A 24,777-nucleotide genomic window follows, 5' to 3' on the forward strand; every position below is an offset into this window, starting at 1 on the left:
GAAGTGCATTCTGGTTACATTCAAGATGGCGGCGCGCGTGTAGTCACAGGAAAACAAAATATTTACGTTTATTTTTTCTAAGTAAAGCTGGTAAAATGTTGTATTGCGGTGCAGTTACATTTGCTGCACCAGCCCGGTTGCTGTCGTTACATCTACAGTGCCATAAAACGGCAGGTTTATGGAAATATTCACGGTAGGGTAATGTGACCCGCTGTTACGGTTAGCTAATGACAGCTTAGTGCGTTGTCCCTTCAACCACATTTGCTTAGGAGTCGGTAATAAGCTTGTGTGCACTTTGTTTGTTGTATCATATAAACGTGCGTTTTTTACAAAAATAATTATTTTATAATTGAAATATGAACATGTGCTGTCATTGAGAACTTTTGTAATGCAATAATTGTTTCCAAGAAGTTCAGTAAACAATCGGCCAAAAGAAGATTTACAATATGCCATTTAGCCTTTTAAATATTTAAGTAAATTCATGATCAGTCAGGGCCTAAATATAAAATCAACCAAATCTTAAAATGACAAAACATTTAACAAAATATCGTAAATCAGGTGTATATATTGTCATAATTCCGTTGTTTTCCCTCCAAAACGCTACTAATTAATAAACTCCCAATGAGTTTGGTGCTGTGATAGTTTGTCCTGTTCATGCTGTAAATACAATTAAATGTATAGAAAATTATATATTCATATATCTATACATATCTATAAATGAATCATTAATCCATGTATTTTTTTCTGGGTGGCACGTAGATTACTTTTGAGATAGGATATAGGCACGGTCCGGCTCTCATGCAAGGAAACATGCTTGGTTTCTTTTCTCTGACTGGGATGTCCAGATTCCTATTACATTCCCCTCCAAAAAAACACCATGGATTGGTTACCCAACAGTCATAGGGAACATTTAGAAAAACAGTTATTCAAATCACTGACAATTTGGTCTTTTGCTAAATACAGTAGTATGAAAAAGTATCTGAACCTTTTGGAATTTCTCACATTTCTGCATAAAATCACCATCAAATGTGATCCGATCTTTGTCAAAATCACACAGATGAAAATACAGTGTCTGCTTTAACTAAAACCAGTTTTCATATTTTATTGAGGATAGCATGCAAACAATGACAGAAGGGGGAAAATAAGTGAACCCTCTGCCTAAGGAGACTTAAAGAGCAATTGAAACAATTTTTTTATCAAACATCTTACGTCAAGTGTGTGACCAATCACGGATAAGTGGTTTAAAGCTGCCTTGCCCACTATAAAACACACACCTGGTAAGAAATGTGTTGATGAGAAGCATTGTCTGATATGCGTCATGGCTCGGTGAAAAGAGCTGTCTGAAGACCTGCGATCAAGGATTGTTGATTTGTATAAAGATGGGTAAGGATACAAAACCATCTCCAAAAGTCTGAATGTTCATCAATTGACAGTCAGAGAAGTTGTCTACAAATGGAGAGAGTTTGGCACTGTTGCTTCTCTGCCAAGGAGTGGCCGTCCACCAAAGATGATGCCAAGAGTTCAGTGCAGAATACTCAGAGAGGTAAAAAAAAAAAGAACCCAAGTGTGTCTGCTCAAGACTCACAGAAATCACTGGCACAGTCCAATATATCAGTGCACACATCAACCATATGTAAAACTATGGCCAAGAATGGTGTGCATGGGGGGACTCCTCAGAGGAAGCCACTGCTGTGAGACAATGAGAAACATTGTCTGATGTGCATTATTGCTCAGTCAAAAGAGCTGAACAATCGACACGCAGAGAAGTTGTCTACAAATGGAGAGTTTGGCACTGTTCCTTCTCTCCCAAGGAGTGGCCGTCCACCAAAGATGACACCAAGAGTTCAGTGCAGAATACTAAGAGAGGTAAAAAAGAACCTTAGAGTGTCTGCTAAAGACTTACAGAAATCACTGGCACAGTCCAATATCTCTGTTCACACATCAACTATTTGTGAAACTATGGCCAAGAATGGTGTTCATGGGAGGACTCCACGGAGGAAGCCACTGCTGTCTAAAAAAACATGGTTGCTCGTTTAATGTTCGCAAAAAGGCACTTGGACACTCCACAGAGGTTTTGGCAAAATATTTTGTGGACTGATGAAACCAAAGTTGAATTGTTTGGGAGTAACTCTGTCATGTGTGGACGAAAAATGGAACAGCTCACCAAAATCAATACCTCATCCCCATTATGAAGCATGGTGGAGGGAGCATCATGATTTGGGGCTGTTTCGCTACCTCAGGACCTGGACAACTTGCAATCATTAATGGAAAAATCCTGACTTCAAAAGTTTATCAGGATGTTTTGCAGGAAAACCTGAGGCCGTCTGTCGGACAGTTGAAGCTAAAAAGTGGATGGATGCTGCAACAACTTAATGATCCAAAACACAGGAGTAAGTCAACTTCAGAATGGTTTCAGAAGAAAAAAATACACATTCTGGAGTGTCCAAGTCAAAGTCCAGACTTGAACCTCATTGAGATGCCGTGGTATGACCAAAAGACAGTGATTCATGCCAGACATCCCAGGAGTATGAACTACAGCAGTTTTGTCGAGAAGAATGGGCCAAGGTTAGTCCTGATAGATGTGCCAGACTGATCTGCAGCTACAGGAAGCGTATGGTTGAAGTTATTACTGCCAAAGGGCGGAGGGGCACAAAATATTAAACTTACTTATTTTTCCCCCTTCTTTCATTTTTGCATACTATCCTCATTAAAATATGAAAACCTATAACTGTTTTGGTGGTTTTACTTAAAGCAGACACTGCTTTTTTATCGGTGTGATTTTGACAAAGATTAGATCACATTTGATGGTGATTTTATGCAGTAATGTGAGAAATTCCAAAAGGTTCAGATACAAGAATGACTTTTTCTACATGTTCCCTATGACTGTTTGGTAACCACTCCATGGTGTTTTTGCTGGGATAGGCTCCAGCTCACCTGTGAACCAAAAGAGGGTTAATTACTAGAGAATCGATGGATAATTTTCTATGCCAAATTATTATTAAGGAATTTAATAATTTTATTTTGTTTACCTTAGATTATATCCATCTTTGGGGCGCAATGGATGGAATGGCTCGTGTCAACATGGGAATGTCGCCAGTCGTTTATGGAGTGTGGCTCAAAGAACTGTGCGACAATCTGCCCCACGGGTGCCCAGACAGTCTAGCGTGACAAGGAGGTTCATCCTTGCCCCAGCAGCACTTATAGTCTGCGGGCGACTGTTTTGCCAGGCGGCACACTGTGAGGCAGATTTCAACAACAACATCCAAGTGGAGACAGTGACCAAAAATCCCGAGTTCAAATGGCACATCCTGTGGGAGTTTGTGAAACCTCAGCTGTTTGCACTTACATGTGCTGTTGTAGTAAGTCAGTGCACATAAATAAGTGGAACATTCATTAGCTTAATAATCAATTAAAACACATTTCTTTTAGCTTGCTTTTGGTGCGGCCATTCTGAACATTCAAATTCCATTAATGTTGGGGGAGCTGGTGAATGTAGTGGCTCGTTACCTGAGGGAACACACTGGGAATTATGTCCATGAGATAAGAGGTCCTGCGTTTAAATTGCTTGGACTCTATGGCATCCAAGTAAGTTACCATTCTAAACATAAAACAAACTACATTCATGATACTGTTGTATTTGCTTTAACATCTGGAAATGCACAAACAGGGCTTACTGACAAGTGGCTACATCATCCTGCTATCGAGGGTGGGAGAAAGAGTAGCTGCGGACATGAGGAAAACTCTTTTTGCATCCCTACTGAGGTAAATATTCCTAACTGCTCTACATTAGCCGAATGTCGGGTCATGTATTTTTTTGTTTCTCAGGCAAGACGTGGCTTTCTTTGATGCGAACAAAACTGGACAACTGGTTAATCGCTTGACTGCTGACATTCAGGAGTTCAAATCTTCCTTTAAGTTGGTCATTTCTCAGGTACATCGCAAACATACTGTTTCTTCATTTGCAGTGGTGCTTTATTTACTTTTCTGCAGAGAGATGGGTAATTGGGTTACACTGTCTTTCACGGAAGCAGCTACAATTTTAGGAGTTTCAGTATTAGTGGTCAAATCATACTTAGATGCCTAATTTCTGTATTTGCTGGTGCCTTCAGGGTCTGCGGAGTATCACACAGACAGTGGGGTGCTTCGTGTCGCTTTACGTCATCTCACCTAAACTCACAGGCTTGACAGTAGTGGTGCTTCCTTGTCTCGTGGGAGCAGGCGCTCTCATCGGCTCGTTTCTCCGCAGACTTTCCCGTTTAGCTCAGGAACAGGTGAGGAATAGCTTTTTTCCATACATGAGGTAGGCAAAAATAACCAGATATGGTGTAGTCATTAAATTGCAATTGGAGTGCAAATCCAGCCAAAGTATTTTATTTAATTATTAGCATTCGTGTCTTTCCTTGAAGGTTGCCAAAGCAACTGGAGTGGCCGACGAGGCACTTGGAAATGTCCGAACAGTGAAAGCCTTTGCAATGGAGGAACGGGAACTACAGTTAGTGGACAATCTTACATTTGATATACTCACTGTGCAAAAGTGAATATTTCTACCATTTCTATCCCAGGTTGTACGCATACGAAGTGGAAAAATCTTGTGAAATGAATGAAAATCTCGGGACAGGAATAGCAGTTTTCCAGGGTCTTTCAAACATTGCCCTCAACTGTGAGTCTGTTCATTTTCACCAATAACTATGACTTTTCTTGTATTGGTAATTTAGTTTGTTTAAGAGTATGTCATGCCCTGGGAAAACGTTAGTATTCCATCATTTATCCATAAACGCATGCCTTTTGTATTCATATCATGCCACTTCGTGTAATTACACACACGAAAATGAGAGAAATTTGGCTCGATTGTCAAGCTAAATCGACTAGCGCCCGAGATCTGGCAGATTGTGTGTGACGTCATTACAAGTGAAGAGAGTGCCACCGGCCACTAGGGGGCAGCGCCTGTCTGCATCAATATAATTCTTTCGAGTGAGGGGAGAATTAGCGGTGTTTTGAGCTGTTTATGCTGTTGCATTGTGTTCGTCCTGCTCATATTCCAGGTTCCCTCATGAAGAAACACCCCTCGTTGTCAATAAAAGAGAATTCATAATTGACAGTGAAGGGTGTTTCTTCAACAAGAAAAAAGGCTCAGTGCTTTAATACTGAATGGCGGCGATGATGGCAGACAATTTCGTTTCTAGTTTCAGTGACGAATCCGACGTAGAAGGACGTAACGAATGTTCATCTAATGGTGACGAGGAGAGTTACGAAGCTTTAATTGGTGTTTTAGGTTACCAATTTGAGCCCAAAGGAACGCCAATGCAGCGAAATGAAACGGTCATTGAGGGGAGCAATGACACTGATGAAACATCGGCAGCAGATCGTGTGGGAAACAATGAATGATATTTTTTGCATTTCTTTTTGTGAAGCTGATACACCGTGACCGCAAAATAAAGTAATGTATAGAATAATTATCATTTATTGCGCTATCATAGTTTTTCGCTCTGCCAACAGACACAAATATGAATGGGATCAGAGGATTTGCTCTATATATTTTACGAGCGATAATTTATACATGTGTCCAGTCCTGTATCCGATGCATGATATTTTTTTATTATAAAAGAGTACTCACTCTGGTCATTTCGAGCTTGGCTGCTCCCCTCCTTTGCTTTGCCTTAGCCTCCTTTGCCAGTCATCGTCCTCTTTCTTGAATATCTCGGGACATTTAGGTGGCTGGTGTATGGTGGGCACCGCATCTGCTTTGAGCAGCAATCTTGCAGCAAAACCGGATTTCACTAGTCCATAGTTCGAGAAGCTTTTAGGTGGAAAATAACAGAAAACAGTGTCGGAGGCTGGGTCTAGAAAATTAGCCCTCTTTGCACGGACGAACTTTACCCATTGTCTGCGTAGTCCAGCTTTTTTTTTTTCGCATTCGGGAACTCATGGATACTATATTCCGATAAATAGCTATTTGTACACCACATAGTACAGCAGTTTTTAACCATTTTAGTGATGTTTTGGTCAAACAAACCCGAATGCTACTCTCGTCGATAAAAAACAATGGCACCTGGCTCCGCCTCGACTGTCAATCACTTGTTGTGACGTCGCCGCCCCATTCGGCTGTTTCCGGAACACTTTCGGAAATGTTCGTCATTTTCGATCTATTTTCGACAATTGCTCATTAATGTGATTGATTTTTTTTTGTTAACTTTATCAATATTTGTTATCTTGGCACATAACGGTTCTATTGATGTCTCACACCCCCTTTGCCGTTACATACCCTTTAATGTATTGTTGCAGGCATTGTTCTTGGAACCATTTTTGCAGGTGGAACTCTAATTTCAAACAATGAAATGTCCCCTGGAGATCTTATGTCTTTCTTGGTTGCTTCGCAGACTGTACAGAGGTAAACAGCAAATCTGATCAAAATAAATATGCCATACATAATCAATATTTATTTATTTTTATTATTATTATAATTGTCAGGTCCTTAGCCAGTATATCTATCCTTTTTGGGCAAGTAAGTACATTCTAGTATGGTGCAGGATAAGCAGTTTGTTGACTTTGGTCTGCTCATTGTTCCACATATTCCCTCCAGATGGTGAGAGGCACAAGCGCTGGTGCTCGCGTTTTTGAATATTTGTCCCTGAAGCCTTCCATCCCCCTTTCTGGCGGAGGTCGTATACCGTACCATTCGCTGACAGGAAGAGTTGATTTTCTTAATATTTCATTTAGGTTGTAAATTTTATTTAGAAACGTAGTGTTTAGAAACTCCAAAGCATACCATTGAGTCTGTACTTCTTGTGAATTTTTAGCTATCCGACAAGACCAGGTCATCAGATTTTGGAGAGGTTCAACTTAACACTGCCACCTGGCAAAACAATAGCCATTGTTGGGGAATCTGGAGGAGGTACTTCTTAATGAAGGATGTCATTAGACATTGGTATATACCACAATTATGCACATAACATGTTATTTGTTTTAGGAAAGTCTACAGTAGCATCCTTAATGGAGCGTTTCTATGACCCGACAAGCGGCGTAGTAATGTTGGACGGACTTGACATTCGAACTCTTGATCTCTGCTGGCTTAGGGGACAAGTTATTGGATTTATCAATCAAGTAAAAGAAAAAAAAATCTGTACAGGTAGTCCCCAGGTTACGACGGGCCCAATTTACATGATTTCAACTTTACGACACCGGAGTCTCGTCCGCCATTTTGTCTTCATTTTTTAAAATTTTATTTTCATTTTTTAAGTCATGTAAACAGTACCTTATTGCATCTCACAGTATCTTATTTTTTACTTAAATTTATCAATATGACGTATGATACTTGTTTTTAGATAGAAATTTAGGGGTACTTAAAGGGTTAATTCCGAAACGGGTTTAATTCGGGTTATGTCGCCAGCGTAAGATTGGAACTTGTCCATAACCCGGGGACTAGCTGTGTACTGTTTTTCCCCTAAATAAAAGTTTGGAATTTGAACTACAGTATGCCATGTTCTCTGTAGGAGCCTGTTCTTTTTGGGGCATCCATCATGGAGAACATCCGCTTTGGAAAACCCGAAGCCACTGATGCCGAGGTCTTTGAGGCTGCCAAACAAGCTAATGCTCACCGCTTTATTGAAAGTTTCCCAGACGGCTACAACACTGTGCTCGGTATGAGACCTTAATAACGTTTTGTTTTTGTTTGTTGTGTTAAAAATAATTTTAATGTTATTCCCTGATTAATGCTTGTGTACTAAATTGCATTATGTGGAGGTTTGGTGTTTAACATTCTAAATATATCGCCTTTGCATCACAGGAGAGCGAGGTGTGACTTTATCAGGCGGCCAGAAACAGCGTGTCGCCATCGCAAGGGCCCTCATCAAGAACCCGAGCATCTTGGTGCTGGACGAGGCCACCAGCGCCTTGGATGCAGAGTCAGAGCGTGTGGTGCAGGAGGCTCTGGACCGGGCCACTCAGGGGCGCACAGTGTTAATCATTGCCCACCGCCTGAGCACCATACAAGCAGCCGACCTCATCTGCGTCATGAGCAACGGGCGCATCGTGGAAGTGAGTTTTCTGGAAAATTCACAGATATACAATAATTGCTGAAGAATAATTGCTGGAGTCAAATCATTGCACTAAATAATGCAGATATTTGGTTCACTGACTACTGACGGCGATAAACATCCAATCCATTTGAACTGGGAGCATTTGCGGTGAAAGAACATTTGTTAATTTGCTGCCAATGCTCCCAGTTCAAATGGATTGGATGTTTATGAAATGATTTTTTTTTTCAAGGCTGGAACTCACACTGAACTGCTGAGCCGAAGAGGACTTTATTCTGACCTGATCCGAAGACAGAGAGCTGAGGGGCAGAAATGAACCACAAATATGTTTACAGTAGAGTTAATTTTATATTATCTCCTATGATCTTCTTAAAGGACATACTGTTTTCAATTTGAGTGGACCAACTGCAGCAGTCTGTGAATATAAAACATTTAAACAAAAACACTACTACGTCTTTAAGAATTTTTGTAATAGACTACCTCTATCCAAAACTAACTGAATATTTATGAATTAAAAATAATTTAATGAAATCGTGCCTGCCTTTTTTACTAAATAATTTCATCACTTCCACGATACAATTGTATTTAGTTTTCTTTTATATTGTTTTTATTACAACTAATGCACTGTGCTTCTCAAGTTTACCTGATGTAGTACAAGGTTCGGTATGTAGGGGGCGCCAAGAGGTTCGGTTGTCCAGAATTCTCCACAGCAGCAAGTGTCGCTAGCGTCTAGCTAACGCTAGCTGTCGTACCGTAACCACTTCACTAAATTCGGGGCTTGGTTACTAGTTCAATCTAATTGGCTAAACCTGGGTGACCATGCAGAAATATGAAAAACTCGAAAAAATCGGCGAGGGTAAGTTTTTGTTTTTAGACACATTTTTTCCACGTAAAGCTAACGTGTATATGCGGTTGTCGCATAGCTGTAGCTTACCTGTTAGCTGACATTATTTTTTTTAAAACTGCTTTTCTTTGCTCGAATTTCACATTTAGTCAAGAACAACGGGAGATCCGTGTATACGTGTTCGTGGATAGTATATATTTGTCGGTGGACGACATAACTAGTTAAATACGATCCATGATTATTTCCAAACTAATTCCACAGGCACGTATGGGACTGTATTCAAGGCTAAAAACAGAGAAACCCACGAAATAGTGGCCCTGAAAAGAGTCCGTTTGGACGACGACGACGAGGTGTGTCCGTCTTTAAATTCAAACGTGTGTTGGTGAATTGAAGTACAAGCCAGCGATGCTAAGCAGTTTCCCCCCCTGCAGGGCGTGCCAAGCTCTGCCCTCCGAGAAATCTGCCTGCTGAAGGAGCTCAAACATAAAAATATTGTCAGGTTAGTGCATTTAAATGCTTAAACATACAATGAGGCTAGTTGCCATTCTGGTTACAGGTTAAGAGCAACTTTCAAATCAATGGAGACATTTTTTTAATAAGCTTATACAGTGCTGGCCAAAAGTCTTGGCACCCCTGCAATTCTGTCAGATAATGCTCAATTTCTCCCAGAAAATGATTGCAATTACAAATGCTTTGGTACTAATATCTTCATTTATTTTGCTTGCAATGAAAAAACACAAGAGAGAATGAAAAGAAATGAAATCATTATCATTTTACACAAACCTCCAAAAATGGGCCGGACATAAGTATTGGCACCCTCTGCCTAATACTTGGTAGCACAACCTTTGAACAAAATAACTGCGAGCAACCACTTCCGGCATCCATCAGTGAGATTCTTACAATGCTCTGCTGGAATTTTAGACCAGAGTTAGTCTTTGGCCAACTGCTCCAGGTCTCTTGAGATTTGATGGGTGCCTTCTCCAAACTGCCATTTTTTAGATCTCTCCACATGTGTTCTATGGGATTCAGGTCTGGACTCATTGCTGGCCACTTTAGAAGTCGCCAGTGCTTTCTCTCAAACCATTTTCTAGTGCTTTTTGAAGTGTGTTTTGGGTCATTGTCATGCTGGAAGACCCAATGACCTCTGAGGGAGACCTAGCTTTCTCACACTGGGCCCTACATTATGCTGCAAAATTTGTTGGTAGTCTTCAGACTTCATAATGCCATGCACACGGTCAAGCAGTCCAGTGCCAGAGATAGCAAAGCAACCCCAAAACATCAGGGAACCTCTGCCATGTTTACCTGTAGGGACCGTGTTCTTTTCTTTGAAGGCCTCGTTTTATTTCCTGTAAACCCTATGTTGATGCATTTTTCCCAAAAAGCTCTACTTTTGTCTCATCTGACCAGAGAACATTCTTCCAAAATTTTTTTGGCTTTCTCAGGTAAGTTTTGGCAAACTCCAGCCTGGCTTTTTTATGTCTCTGGGTCAGAAATGGGGTCTTCTTGGGTATCCTACCACAGAGTCCCTTTTCATTCAGACGCCAACGGATAGTACGGGTTGACACCATTGTACCCTCGGACTGCAGGACAGCTTGAACTTGTTTGGATGTTAGTCGAGGTTCTTTATCCACCATCCGCACAATCTTTCGTTGAAATCTCTCGTCCATTTTTCTTTTCGGTCCACATCTAGGGAAGTTTGCCACAGTGCCATGGGCTTTACACTCATCGATGACACTGCACACGGTCGAGACAGGAACATTCAGGTCTTTGGAGATGGACTTGTAGCCTTGAGATTGCCAATGCTACCTTACAATTTTGCTTCTCAAGTCCTCAGACAGTTCTATGGTCTTCTTTTCTCCATGCTCAATGTGGTGCACACAAGGACACAGGAAAGAGGTTGAGTCAACTTTAATCCATTTTAATTGGCTGCAAGTCTGATTTAGTTATTGCTACCACCTGTTATGTACCACAGGAAAGTAACAGGTGCTGTTAATTACACAAATTAGAGAAGCATCACATTACTTTTTAAAGGGTGCCAATACTTTTGTCCAGCCCAATTTTGGAATTTTGTGTAAAATTATTTTTTAAAAATCCCCATTCTCCTTTGTGTTTTTTCAAGCAAGCAAAATAATTGAAGCTATAACTACCAAAGCATTTGTAATTGCAATCATTTTCTGGGAGAAATTGAGTATTATTTGACAGAATTGCAGGGGTGCCAATACTTTTGGCCAGCACTGTACGTAGGCTACTTACAGTATATTGACTAGTTTCTGATACTTGCCATTACGTCCTGCAATTGAGATGAAAATGTTAAAAAATTGAATTATTTCAAATTTCACATGCTCCGCAAGCAAAATTACACACAAATTTCTAGTTTAAAATTTCAACTTTGGCTGCCATTGACGGCAAGGGATGTCCAAACCATTTGAGCTGGTAGGGTAGGCAGTGAATGAGCATTCATGTCAGGCAGTCACAGCTCAAATAGTTTGGATGTCTACTAGTGACGAACTAATTTAAAATTACATGATTGGACGTCTATCATTGTCAATGCCACTGAATGACATCATTATGTCCTTGCAGGCTACACGACGTGCTGCACAGTGACAAGAAGCTGACATTGGTCTTTGAATATTGCGATCAGGTGAAGAAAAATGAAAACCTGACCACTTGAAGACACAAAATATATATTGTTCTTTTTTTCTACATACAGGATTTGAAGAAGTACTTTGACAGCTGCAATGGAGATTTAGATCCCGAAACTGTGAAGGTGTGAAAACAGATTTATGCAAGTGTTTACAATACGTGTTCAAATGCTTAATTACTGTTTAATATTTTGGAAAAGGTCTAATTTTGGTTGGAAGCTATATTTACTTATAATTTGAAATTGCCCCCATGCTTTTTCTTTTTTGCAGTCGTTCATGTTCCAGCTATTGAAAGGACTTGCTTTCTGTCACAGCCGCAATGTTCTTCACAGAGATTTGAAGCCGCAAAATCTTCTCATCAACAGAGTGGGTACACCTGAGATTCTACACACATAGTATTTATGTATATCATGATTCTGAAGCTTCAGTTGCGTTTGCAGAATGGCGAGTTGAAGCTGGCTGACTTTGGGCTTGCTCGAGCGTTCGGCATTCCTGTGAGGTGTTACTCAGCTGAGGTAAATTAATCACTAACTAGCAAACGCACAGCACTTTGAAATCATTTATAGGTGTTAAAGTTTAAAGTAAACACACTTCGGTAGGCTGTTTTGCACACTTGTGCATGCCACACAAGAATCTGCATCAAATGGTATTTACATTTAATCAATCAAATGTGCAGGGTTTTTTGTGGTTATTTCAGAATAGAAGAAATAATAGCGCATTTCTTCAGTTAATGACTGCCGCTATTCATCTACTCAAAACGCAGAGAATGCCAAGTGTTTATTAGGAGAGTCATATCAAATATTTGTATTTAAAAATATACATTTTTAATATTCTCTGTGGGGTCAAAATTAAAAAAGAGACATAGACATGGTGTGCACTGCACACTCGTCACATCACCAAAGGCGAATTGAAACTTCTTGTAAGGAAGGAAAATTTTCCATTTTTGGCACGCTGGCGAAGAGCAAATTTGGCAGCTGGAAGTTACCCTGTGTACCTGCTTCGCTATCATGACCAACAGCATTAAAATTTACTTTCCACTGATATACAGTATGATTGATAAATCTATGATAAATTTTAAGGTAATGAATTTAAATGGTTTATCCCATGTGAACAAATAGGTACACAATATATACTGAAACTGCACTATTAATAATTTTTTTTTTTTAAAACAAGCTCCAATGACGGTATCAGTGTAGACTATATTCATTTTGGGAACTAAACATGAAATATAAATTGCACTCTATTAGTGATGCACGATAATACATTTTTCAACCGATACCGATAACCGATAATTTCCTCCTCATTCCAACCGATAACCGATAATGTCAAGCCGATAATTCTATTAAAAGATTTATGTAAAATTTTAAAGTATATACAAAAGAAAATGTTACTGTGCAAAAATATAATTTATTGCTCTTTTTTTTCAACATAAAATATGAACAAGTCGTCAATTCAAACATCTAAATAATGACAGATTGTCTGACATTGTGTAATGGTAAACCTTTGGCAACAATTACTTACAGAGTAAATACCTAAGTTGCACAAAAATGCCTTTAAAAGTAAGCCATTCCTAACATATATAACATTAATACAGTGCAAAACACACCTCCTTAAAACTAGTCAGTTTTAAGTGTAAGTCTATTGGCAATAAGTGAAATTATCTGCCATCGCTTCAAGTGTATTTCTCTCAGATTTCTTGGAAGAAAAATAGCTAGCTGAAAATAATCTTAACAGCCTTGTTTTAAGCAATACATTATTATACTTAATCCTTAAAAAAAAAAAAAAACTTGGAAGAAGGAAAGATTTTGAATAATATTTGTGGCTACAGAGTATTGATTTAAGAATTTGATTATCTACTGTGACTGTAATTGAGCAGAGAAATAAGTTAAATAATTTGAATAGTGATTGCTAATGTTATATGCTTTGTTGCACACTGTGAAAATGATAAACTCAAAAGAGCGAGATGTCATTTACCCATTCTGCAGCGCTTTGTTTACATTTGCGGCTTTCACGACATTTGCTTTACAGCAGATAAACTGCTACACGGCAGTACTATTTGGACGGAGTTGGAGCTCGCATCCGCGTGCGTGTTGTTTTGTGCCTGAGTTTTGTTAAGCCGAAAATAAAGGCAGCGATACAAAGTCATCTGACCGCTCGTCATTTTACATACTGAATGCATTATTGACTGGCTGACTTCGTTTTCTCCATGTTTAAATTATCATCTAACCACTGTGCCGTCATGATAAGCTTGCTTACTGGACATCATTTTTTCATGAAGAATGGTGGTCGTATAAACTGCATTATTTTTTTATCCAGGGCTTTGGTTCTCGGGTCATTTAGGTTTAAAAAAAAAAAAAAAACGTGTCTCGTCTCGGCGGAAGCTACGTTCGTACCGGATAATTCGCCCGCCCCGGCCGGTTCTCCGTGGCGTATTCGGGTCCTGGCTCTGCTCGCACGCCGTGGGGGAACTCGAGAAACCGGGGTGTTCGCCGGAGGTCCCGAGGCCGGGGAACCGGGCGAGGCGAGGCGGCGGCGGCCTGCCGGACCGGCCAGAGCGGCGGGCTCCGTCGGAAGACGGCTACTTGCCGACTATCGGTCTCCAGTCGTGCCGGTGTTTAGCCTTAGATGCGAATTTACCACCCGCCTTGGGCTGCATTCCCAAACAGCCCGACTCTGTATCGTCACAAGCCCTGTAGTTTAACTTAGTTAGTGTTTACAATAGTTTTAGCATTCCCGCTAGCAGCAGCCTCGTATTCGTTCCAAAAATCTTTGTGATGCAGTCTTAAATGGCTGCTGGGTTAGTGGTTTTGAATGAGGACGCTTTCTTTCTGCCTCGTGGAACTTCTACGGTACATGTTTCGCAGATGGCGAGAGCGTCGTTTTTTTAGTAACAGCCGCCATAATATTCAACTATTACTTGCTGCGTAACTCCGCCTCCTCAACCCCTCCTCCCTCAGGGGCTTCAGAGGGGGGAGGGGTTGAGAAGGCGGCGTGCTGAATTCTTCAGTTGCGCACATTTGGAGGCTAAATCAAGTATTTAATTATCGGATTGCATTATCGGTTGAATTTTTTTATTATCTGGATTATCTGTGTGACGTCATAATTGCCATTATCGGCCGATATTATCGTGTATCTTTACACTCTATCATGCACACCTAATGCCTTCTTTTAATTTAATATTGCAAATTCACGAAAAGGATACTGCATGTTCAATTCCCTTCCATTATTATTCATGGATCAGTTGGAAGTATTTTTGGTTTTTGTCAAAAATTCATAATGACGCTCTGTTGGGACCAACCAATTTCTACAAACAGAAACTTTATACATATATAAACCTTGCAGAAATACAACACGTGCAACTGTAAAAGTATTTTGACTGAACTTTCAGGTTCGATAAGATGATCAAAGGCAACCTCACCTTCGAGCCTAAAAAAAAAAAAAAAATGCTGGTATTGTTAGAAAAGTTTGAAAATGAGGCATTCAGGTGATTCAATAATTACAGTCATGGATGAAATTATTGGCTCCCCTGGATTTTTTCCAGAAAATATAGCATTTCTCATAGAAATTAATGCAATTTCAAATGTTTTCAGTATGAATGTGTTTATTTCTGGAATGTGCATTGGAAAAAACACAAAAAGCTGAGGAAAGAAGCCAAACTTGTGACAATTTTAGACAAGACTCAAAAAATAGGCTGGACAAAACTGTTGGAACTAGGCATGTGCCGATAACTGGTTGCAAGGTATATCATGGTCTAAAAACGTCATGGTTTCAAAACCGCCAAAATTTTCTGTCATACAATCCCTAAGGTATTAGCTATTTTTTGTGTACCGTAAATGCAGGGAGAAATCCCTCGCAACTGCAAGGCTCAACCCTCCCCCACTAGTTGTTGCTCTGTCAGTGAATCTGCTGTGCTACACGATGGCTGGAGGAGGTGAAACTCCTGAACTTTTTTCCCCATCGAAGAAAACGAAATAATGGTAAATGGCGTTATACTTATATAGCGCTTTTCCACCTTTCAAGGCGCTCAAAGCGCTTTACACTATCTCGCCATCTACCTACTGGTGACACAGCACCAGGAGCAACGTGGGGTTCAGTATCTTGCTCAAGGACACTTAGACGAGTTCATCAGGGCGGAGAATCGAACCCACAACCTCTGGTTTGGGGGACAACTACTCTACCGCTGAGCCACGCCACCCCAAATAGCCGGTATGGGAATACTTCGGCAGCAGAAAAGATGGCCGTGGCTTAGAGGAGGAGGGCCAACGGGCATGTTGAACATGTTTGCGGAGGCTGGCTGCTGAGGAGTACAATACCTCCAAGATGATTTTGCATTTATACAAAATTAAAGGTTAGTAAACACAATCATGAGCATTTCCCAGCAGCTACTAGAGTTAACTCCAGTGTATTTAGTGTGTCCAGCGGTGGTAAAACATGTTTTTTTCTCTGGCAACTGTCTGTGTTAAGAAAGAGAGTGTGTGTATAATGTAAACATACGAGTCATACACACGTGCTTTATGTGGAAAATAATTCAATTATTATTATAATTATTCAATTATTTTCTGATGATAATGTTAAGCTGCGGGTTTACGCTCACCTAAAGGACTGCATTTATTTTAATTTTATTTAGAATATTATTTTTTAAAATGTATTTTTACTTAAAATACATATGTTCCAATTTGCTATTATGTTTTGAAAATAACCCTGTTCAATGGAAAAAAAAGTTGTTGTTTTTTACCCAGATATCTCAAAGTAACACATTTTAAAGATGTAATTGCAATTCCGTGGAACCATGATATTTTTGCATAAGGTTATCATACCGTCAGAATCTCATACCGGCACATGCCTATTTGGCACCCTCACCTCAGTATTTGGTTGCACATCCTTTGGAAGCAATAACAGAAAGCAATCTCTTCCTATAACCATCAACAAGCACCTCCCAGATGGAATTTTGGACTACTACTCTTTTGCGAAGTGTTCCAGGTCTCTCAGATTTAAAAGGTGCCTTCTTGAGAGAGCAATTTTGAGATCTCTCCATAGTGTTCAATGGGATTTAGATCTGGGCTCATCAATGGCAACTATTACCCGGTGCTATTTGAGGTATAATTTGGGTCATTGTCCTGTTGGAACACCCATGACCTCTGACGCAGACCCAGTTTTCTGACACTTCACTCTACATTTCGTCACAATACATTTTCATAGTCTCCAGATTTCATGATTCCTTACACATTGTCAAGGCACCCAGTGCCAGAAAAAAGGCCTACAAAGAAAAAAAAACAGTTCCGAAAAAAAATGTTCAATGATTTTTTTGGGGGGTTGTTTTGTTGCTTTATAGGAAGAGATGGTTTTCTGTTATTTTTTCTAAAGGATTTGCAACCAAATATTGAGTTCAGAGTGCCAACACACAAACCATAATTTGCATTCTGTTTAAAATTGTGTACATTTTGGGTTTTCTCATCAGCTTTTATGTGTTTTTCCAATGCAAATCTAAAAAAAATAAACACATTCACACTAAACACATTTGTAATTGTGTTAATGTCTGTGAGAAATTGTATTTTTTTCTGGAAAAATTTAGGGGTGCCAATAATTTAGTCCATGTCTGAATATCATGAAATCTTATTGTGGCTAACTACACGCAAACGTGGCAATATTTTTATACTGGTTAGCCACGTTGACTAAGACATTTTATGACTCAGTGCGAACTCTAATAGAGCAGAATTTTGATTTCCACAAATATTTTTCTTTTTTTAGAGGAAATTTGAGGGAAGTACCCACTGTTATTTATGTTCATGTGTCTGTCCCAATGGGCCGTTTGTTTTGTTGCCACGGTGGTTCTGCTCAGATGACCTTAGGGCTTTGCAAGGCAATCTCATGAAATGACAACAGTGGTGTTGAATTTGCAGGTTTTTGTGATGACATTTTTGGAAAAGGCACAACATACAAAATGGAATCCTTTAATTATGGGGAATCCTTTTAAGAGTACATTTTTAATGGACCACTTTTGCAGGTGTACAAAAGCCACCCACCCCCAACCTTTTTAGGCTTTGATACAGTCCCTATTATGTACTATACATTTTTGCAAATGGAAACGCTTTGTGCTCCTTTCAGCTGCCGTGCAAGTGGAAGCTTTCTGTGATTTAATGCCTTGGCCCTCTGTGCTGCACTTGACTGCACTCACTCACTCAGTAAAATGTCAAAGGCTCTACACACCACCGCAGGCAGTTGACATGAAAAAACGACGGGAGCCGCACCAGTTGATGCTGAGAACAGGAAAGAGGAGATTCCGCTCAGAACTCAATTGAATTTGCTTGACCCATAACTAGGGATGTCCCGATCACATATTTTTGCACCAGAGTCACATGATTTTTAGAATCTGCCAATACCGAGTCTCGATCCGATACTGAATTATTATTATTTTTTAATTTGAGCAAAAGTTCCAAACATGTTACAATACTTCCTCTTTTTCCAGGAGTGTCAATCCTCTTTTTCCAGGAGTGTCAAGGAGTATGAAACATATATACAGTACCCTCCATAATTATTGGCACCCCTGTTAAAGATGTGTTTTTTAGCTTCTAATAATTTTTTTTTTTTTATTCAAATAATATGGGACCTTAATGGAAAAAAAGAGAAAAATCCAACCTTCAGTACAAGTGCATTTATTCAGTGGGGAAAAAATCCCACATAAAGAAATAATTATTTGACATCAAATAATGTGTGTCACAATTATTAGCACCCCTGGTGTTAATACTTTGTACAACCCCCTTTTGCCAACATAACAAGGTCTGGGGACTGAGATGGCCATAGGAGGAGCTTGATTTTGTGTCTGGTGAACCATTTCTGTGTAGATTTGGCCATATGTTTAGGGTCATTGTCTTCCTGAAAGACCCAGTGACGACCCATCTTCAGCTTTCGGGCAGAGGGCAACAGATTTTGACTTAAAATGTCCTGGTATTTCAAAGCATTCATGATGCCATGAACCCTAACAAGGTTCCCAGGACCTTTGGAAGTGAAACAGCCCCACAGCATCACTGACCCAAAGCCATTGTATTTCAGTATTATCTTGTTACTTTTTAGCTCTTAAAAATTTTTTAAAAGTGAATTGCAAAAATCTGCGTTTCATAGTGCACTGCCCGACAGCCAGCTAAGATTTAATGTCCTCCAATAAAACACAAGGCTTGGCCAGTCGATGTAGTCGATGTAGTCAACGTCATCGACAACGTAAATACGTCGACGAGCACAACATCCTGTCGATTGTTAATGAAGGGTTAAAAAAAAATATGCGTGGAAAGTTGAGAATGTCGGACGCTTGATATGCAAGCGGGGACAGCGGCACAAAGCCAAAAAAGCGCACCAGAGTGGCCAAAACATTGACTTATTTCAACGAAACAAAGGAGGGTACACTGTTGTGTTCTGTCTCTTAAATGCCGAGCTTGCATACCAGGCTGAACGTGGGCTGTGAATAAACACCGAAAGCGGCCTTCACCCATTGTAATTTTGGAAGACGACAGGAGACAACAAACTGGCAGATCATAAGTCCATCAAACTAATTAACGACGTTTTATTAAGGTTGCTCCGCCTGTCGCGATATTCAAAGAGCCCATTTATTGCACGGTAAATAAAAATGAGGGCGGTAATTTTCACGGTTGGTGTTTATTGGTCATTAACAAGGTGTAGATTTAAAGTTCAGACATACAAAATAAGGAAACACGTTCATATTAAACGCTATAAATTAGAGATGCTGATCGATAGGGTCAGATCACGTCATTTTCAAAGTATCGGAATTGGCAAAAAAATATCGGACATGCCTTTTTTTAATATATGTATATTTTTTAATTAATTGTTTTCTAATTGTATTTAACGTTACAGACATAATATGTTACACTCATCCAGAGTCTTTCGTTTAGGCTTAAGGTAGGGTTATCAAATTTATCCCATTAACGGCGGTCATTTTTTTTTTTTTTTAATTTATCACATTAAAATATTTAACGCAATTATTAACGCATGCGCTGCACGACCCACACACGCATTGTCGCGTTCAATCTGTAATGGCGCTGTTTTACCTATATATGGAGCTAAAAGTTGGTGTAAAATGAGTAGAGTGAATTTTGGCAGCCTTTGAAACATTTTTTTAATTGGCTAAAGCCTGACAATCCCTCTCCCTACGATTAGAAATATCGTGGGAAGCAATGTGGGGAAGAAAGGTAGTCATTGATCTTTTTCTTAACAGCCTATGTTATTTCCCAGCGCAGAGAAGATATATCAATTGGTACCACTACGCACAGTCATGGGTGCACTTCCCATCATGCATTTGGGCACAACAGTTAAATGGCTACAGTATCATTTACTGAAAGCTCAATAAATACACTAGATGGCAATATTTAGTCACAATATACAAAGTCACATTCATCCTTTAAGAATTACAAATCTTTCTATCCGTGGATCCCTCTCACAGAAAGAATGTTAATAATGTAAATGCCATCTTGAGGATTCATTGTCATAATAAACAAATACAGTACTTAGGTGCTGTATGTTGAATGTATATATTCATCCGAGTTTTATTCATTTTTTTTTCTTAATGCATTGCCAAAATGTATATGATCGGGAATGATTGGAATTGAATCGGGAGCAAAAAAAAAGCAATCGGATCGGGAAATATCGGGATCGGCAGATACTCAAACTAAAACGATCGGGATCGGATCGGGAGCAAAAAAACATGATCGGAACAACCCTACTGTAAATGTTAGCATTGCTACATCGAGGCTAAGGGGGGAAAAAGACAACCTACTTTAGCCTGCTATAAAACAATGGCAATCTTCTCCGAAATGCCAACTTGTGGTTATAGGGTGACACTTCAAACATGAACAATCACTGATTAACAGCATTTGCAAATGAAAAATGAAAATGAAATTTAAAAAAATAATAAATTACTGACACCATGCGCAATGACGAAAAGTGGGGGTTTTTTTGTTTGTTTTTTTGTGGAGTGTAAAGCTTACGGTTAGCAGTTTAGCGAACGTACTTATGGTGAACATTTCAAAATAAAAGCACGTCATGTTATAAATGAATAACAATTTCTTGAGTTAATCCCGCATACTTCAGATTTCAGATTTTACACTAAGAATAGCTTTAAAATGAAACACTTTATGAAAAAAATCTAATTGAAAATATAGTCAATAGACAATAATTATTATAATACTATTAAATATAGTAGTACTGTATAATATTAATGCTAGATACTTTTTTTAAGAATTGTTTTGAATCATGTTGGAAAGCCGAAGTCAGTGTTCTGAATCTGTTTACATTCTATTCTTTTGCACTATTCAGGCATGAAAATCTCTCACCTTTCGGCGAAATTCGCCGTTTTGAAGTCAAAAAGGGCGACCTACGTGAATTGCGTAGATCCGAGGAGAAATTCTTTTTGGGAGGAGGGGGGGGGGTCAGGAGGTTTTATTTAATTATTATTATTATTATTATCATCATGTGATTAACTTAGTACGTAAACTGAGCACTTAAGTACACAGTCAGCAAATCCTTCTAGATGCTTCGCTGACGAGAACCAATCATCGGCCCAAGCTGCGTTCCATTATTCCAAACGCGCGCACTCTTTACTGTACATGGAGTGCTCGGAGAGCCTTTGGTTTCATTGCAAAGCTGCGAAAACAAAAAGCAGGCCTTATCCACACCGGGGCAAACCAGAGCGCAGCATACACACTTGCCTGTATTTGCCAGCAGATTGAATTTGGTGAGTAATGGTTTCAATCGTTTTCACATTTTGCGATGTAAAAAAGTTACTGCCATTCGTTGCAGCTTGGGTTGAACACTGCCAGAGCTAGCCAAATCTCCCATGAAAAAAAAATAGCTCCCGTTAAATTGGCGTCAAGCTTGTGTATTTAGCGGTAATATAAACGAAGAAACACACTGTTGTGTCAAATTAAGCGGCATGCTCTCGGATGGAGGGGACGCCTCACATCGCTCCCGTCGTCCGCCGGAGACGCGTTATTTTCGGCTTGGATTTGAGCTGACGGCCGGTGTCGGCACAACACCGGCCCGACGATCGGTGGGAATGAGTCCTGCTTCATAAAGCTTTTCAGAAATACAGGGATCCCTCGTTTTTCGCGGTTAATGGGGACCAGAACCCGCCGCAATAAGTGAAAACCGCGAAGTAGCGCCCCCCCATTTTTTTGTGCGTGTTCAATGCATTTATTCAGATTTTACATTGGAAAAAAGATACATAAGACATGTTTTTTCACTTTTTTTCACCAAAGTATCATTTATAAATGGTTTTCAAGCACTTCAAAATGTAAGAATTATGATAAGTTTTAAACATGTTACTGCCCCACCGAATTATTTTTAAACAAGAATAAAGTAGTAAGAAAATGCTTGGCTTTATTAAATGCTTCATAGTGAGTCTACTCAAACCCTCTCAGGCTTTGGTAAACGGTGATTGACACGTGTGCAAAGTTTTTCTTTTTATATATATTTTTTTGTTTGAAGCAACTTATTTGATTGAATAATAAAGACACAAATGTCCTACCCAAAATGTGGCCCAAACGCAAAACAACATTACTTCAATGGAAAAATTTGTTGCAATCAAGAAAAATAATTTTCAAATGCTTTTTTTGTCTCAAATTTATTTTTGCAATTAAAAACAATTTTTTTTATTGAAGTGACTTTTTGGGGATTAAAAGTATATACTGTATTTTGATTGAAGCAACTTTGTTTTTGATAGAAGTAACTTTGTTTTTTGATTGAATAATAAAAACACAAATCTACCTCCATCGTTATTGAGAGAGAAAGAAATTAAGAAAGCTTTAAAACTATAAAGCCACCGGGGAGTCTGTTTTTTTGTTTTTTTTAAATATTTATATTTCATTACATAGACATGCGTCGTAGGGAAGGGAGATTGAGGGATAAAAAAAGGAGTTAGATGAGGCTGCTAAAGGCAGTGGATACCTCATCAGCTGGGTGAATAGCAGACCTGGTAAGAACAAGTTTGCAAGGATAGTGGGGTATTGAATACAATTATAAACACAATTACAATGTTATTTTTCTATAAGATTTTTATGTCATTGCTTTATTAATCATTAGGTGCTAGAGTTGTTAAGTATGGATAATAATGAAATAATAGTTTTAAGAAAACTGTGCTGTTGGTGGCTCAGTGACCATCTGATGTGGTTTGTTCTCAGATGAACAAGTTGAGGAAGGAAGTTTTGATGCAGAGGTTGAAGGACGAAAAGAGGCAGACTGACTGAGTCACAGCCAGAAAGTGTTGATGACAGTTTTGATTTCTATTCACTGTTGCTCCCTCCCAATTAAAGTATGTCACAGTCGCAGCCAATTATTATCTAAAGCTGGTTAAAATTGAAGTTATGTTGTTTTAAGGTGTATTAAATACTTGTTAATGTGCCCCTTTTGATCTACGAGCACCCGCCCCTCCACCGGTCTCTGCATGGCCCTGCTGAAACACAGTGTGGGTCAACAGAGCTCAATATTTTGTTGGGGTGTACAGTGTACTGGAACATATTTCCTCCACACCCTTCTCACCTTTTTAACCCCTGACCCATTTTCATGCCTGACTAGTTAATGCTATCAGCATTTGACCTCTTTGTTTATTTGTGATTTATTATTGTTATTTACGTGTTTATTTGTACTTTCATGAAGAATGTATGTGTTCCAAAATGTTTTTGTGAATGAATAAGCGTCAACACAAATTTCGTTGCTAAATTAGTTTAAAATATATATACATACATTTTTATATATATATATATATATATATATATTAGTAGACTAATTGTAAAAATAGTTGGGTGACTAATTGGGAGGAAATTACCGCAACGTTTAATACCGTTTAATTCGGGCTAAGGAGGTTTATCTGTGATGATGATTGTTTTATATAAAAGGGGATAAAGGAAGCCATTTCTTGGCACACTTGCTGCTTTTATGAAGCAAATCAACGTGTTACGTGTACAAAAAAAATAATACTTGCACATCCTGCGATTTTCAGACGATATACTGTGCAGGCTCAATATAGACACCACACTTCACTTTAGCTACAAGCTATAAGTATAGGTTAGCTTCCATGCAGCAGGTCTTAAAACAAATTTCGTCCATATAGGTTTTTTCCATAAACACACACATACTGCATATTAACAGGTTGGTATAGGTGTAAAATATTTACAGACATATTGTTTCTAAGGCAGAAACGTAACAGAAAGCACTTAACAGCGTCATTGTGACCGACAGGCTGTGTATTGTGCAAGTGAATGAGGCAATGAGCTTGTGCTCCAAACTGCGTCACGCGATAGATGCAATGAATTATTATGATCACAAGGTGGCAGTAACATAATGTAAAATGAGTAAGTTTTGTAAAAATTAAAAATCTGATCCTTTTCACCGATCCTCTAAAAAAATGGCCCAATCGGCACGATTTCCGATCACGTGATCGGATAGGGGACACCCCTACTCATAACATTGTGTGTGCGTGTGTAGGTGGTGACGTTGTGGTACCGACCCCCAGATGTGCTATTTGGTGCTAAACTTTATTCTACCTCCATCGACATGTGGTCAGCTGGCTGCATATTTGCAGGTACAGTCTCACTGGACATTCTAACTATCTGGGGCAAATATTGTTAACGACCAACACTGTGAAACATGAAAATGTATAAGTCTTATATCTAAATGCGTGTTCAGTAATTAAATTGTTTTTTTCATTGGATTCAGAGCTTGCTAACGCTGGAAGGCCTTTATTTCCTGGGAACGACGTCGACGACCAGTTGAAAAGAATCTTCAGATATCTTTTTCTGAATATGTTCATGTCACATAGAATGAACTCCTTTTCACTCGATTTACACCACAGGTCCAAGTAGCCAATCCCGAAATACCGCAACGGATTTAGCTGTTTTGCATTTTTCTTTAACCGAATGACACATTGTTGGGCACGCCGACGGAAGAACAGTGGCAGACAATGACCAAGCTTCCAGATTACAAGGTACCTCATGAATAAAATATCACGTGGTGCAGACACACTGCTAAAGTCGTCCTTTTTGTCTTCGCAGCCATATCCGTTGTATCCGGCGACTACCTCGCTTGTCAACGTGGTGCCCAAACTCAGCAGCACAGGTCGAGACCTACTCCAGGTACGCTAGACATTCTATTTATACAGTAACAATGAAGTTGTTAACTCATTGGCTGCCATTGACAGCACTAGACGTACATTCTATTTGGAATGGGAGTCCAAATGAATTGGACATCTAGTGCTGTC

At 39.3% G+C, this 24,777-nt stretch overlaps 2 protein-coding genes and 1 long non-coding RNA gene across 4 annotated transcripts in view; 2 read left to right on the forward strand and 1 right to left on the reverse strand.

Moving 5' to 3' along the window:
- On the forward strand, positions 1-8,548 carry abcb8 (ATP-binding cassette, sub-family B (MDR/TAP), member 8). The gene is made up of 16 exons (XM_057856708.1): positions 1-193; positions 3,035-3,359; positions 3,430-3,585; positions 3,668-3,762; positions 3,826-3,931; positions 4,110-4,271; positions 4,407-4,492; positions 4,563-4,660; positions 6,283-6,388; positions 6,469-6,502; positions 6,581-6,717; positions 6,798-6,892; positions 6,968-7,101; positions 7,491-7,638; positions 7,784-8,034; positions 8,266-8,548. The coding sequence occupies exons 1-16, from the start codon at positions 96-98 to the stop codon at positions 8,347-8,349; spliced, it is 2,115 nt and encodes a 704-aa protein (XP_057712691.1). The 5' UTR covers positions 1-95; the 3' UTR covers positions 8,350-8,548.
- LOC130929533 (uncharacterized) lies at positions 5,568-9,285 on the reverse strand. 2 transcript variants are annotated; one of them, XR_009066911.1, is made up of 4 exons: positions 8,677-9,285; positions 8,278-8,332; positions 5,878-8,043; positions 5,568-5,797 (listed from the first exon to the last, which is right to left on the reverse strand). It is a non-coding gene; the product is annotated as an uncharacterized LOC130929533 (long non-coding RNA). The 2 variants fall into 2 exon arrangements; XR_009066910.1 differs by having other exon boundaries at positions 5,568-8,043.
- cdk5 (cyclin dependent kinase 5) overlaps positions 8,679-24,777 on the forward strand; it is a 21,832-nt gene continuing 5,733 nt past the window's right edge. Inside the window, exons 1-11 of the mRNA XM_057856724.1 lie at positions 8,679-8,889; positions 9,139-9,227; positions 9,309-9,376; positions 11,458-11,518; positions 11,588-11,644; positions 11,790-11,885; positions 11,960-12,034; positions 24,006-24,102; positions 24,237-24,306; positions 24,444-24,504; positions 24,572-24,652. Of these exons, the coding sequence (XP_057712707.1) occupies positions 8,853-8,889; positions 9,139-9,227; positions 9,309-9,376; positions 11,458-11,518; positions 11,588-11,644; positions 11,790-11,885; positions 11,960-12,034; positions 24,006-24,102; positions 24,237-24,306; positions 24,444-24,504; positions 24,572-24,652 (792 nt within the window). The 5' untranslated portion in view covers positions 8,679-8,852. The remainder of the gene's footprint in view (positions 8,890-9,138; positions 9,228-9,308; positions 9,377-11,457; positions 11,519-11,587; positions 11,645-11,789; positions 11,886-11,959; positions 12,035-24,005; positions 24,103-24,236; positions 24,307-24,443; positions 24,505-24,571; positions 24,653-24,777) is intronic.

The sequence above is a fragment of the Corythoichthys intestinalis genome, chromosome 14, assembly GCF_030265065.1.
Source record: "Corythoichthys intestinalis isolate RoL2023-P3 chromosome 14, ASM3026506v1, whole genome shotgun sequence".
Taxonomy (NCBI): Eukaryota; Metazoa; Chordata; class Actinopteri; order Syngnathiformes; family Syngnathidae; genus Corythoichthys; species Corythoichthys intestinalis.

Coding starts and splice junctions, on each gene's coding strand:
- abcb8 (XM_057856708.1), top strand. CDS start 96: ATGTTGTATTGCGGTGCAGTTACATTTGCTGCACCAGCCCGGTTGCTG. Junction 3,586..3,667: donor TTGGACTCTATGGCATCCAA/GTAAGTTACCAT, acceptor ATGCACAAACAG/GGCTTACTGACAAGTGGCTA. Junction 4,661..6,282: donor TTCAAACATTGCCCTCAACT/GTGAGTCTGTTC, acceptor GTATTGTTGCAG/GCATTGTTCTTGGAACCATT.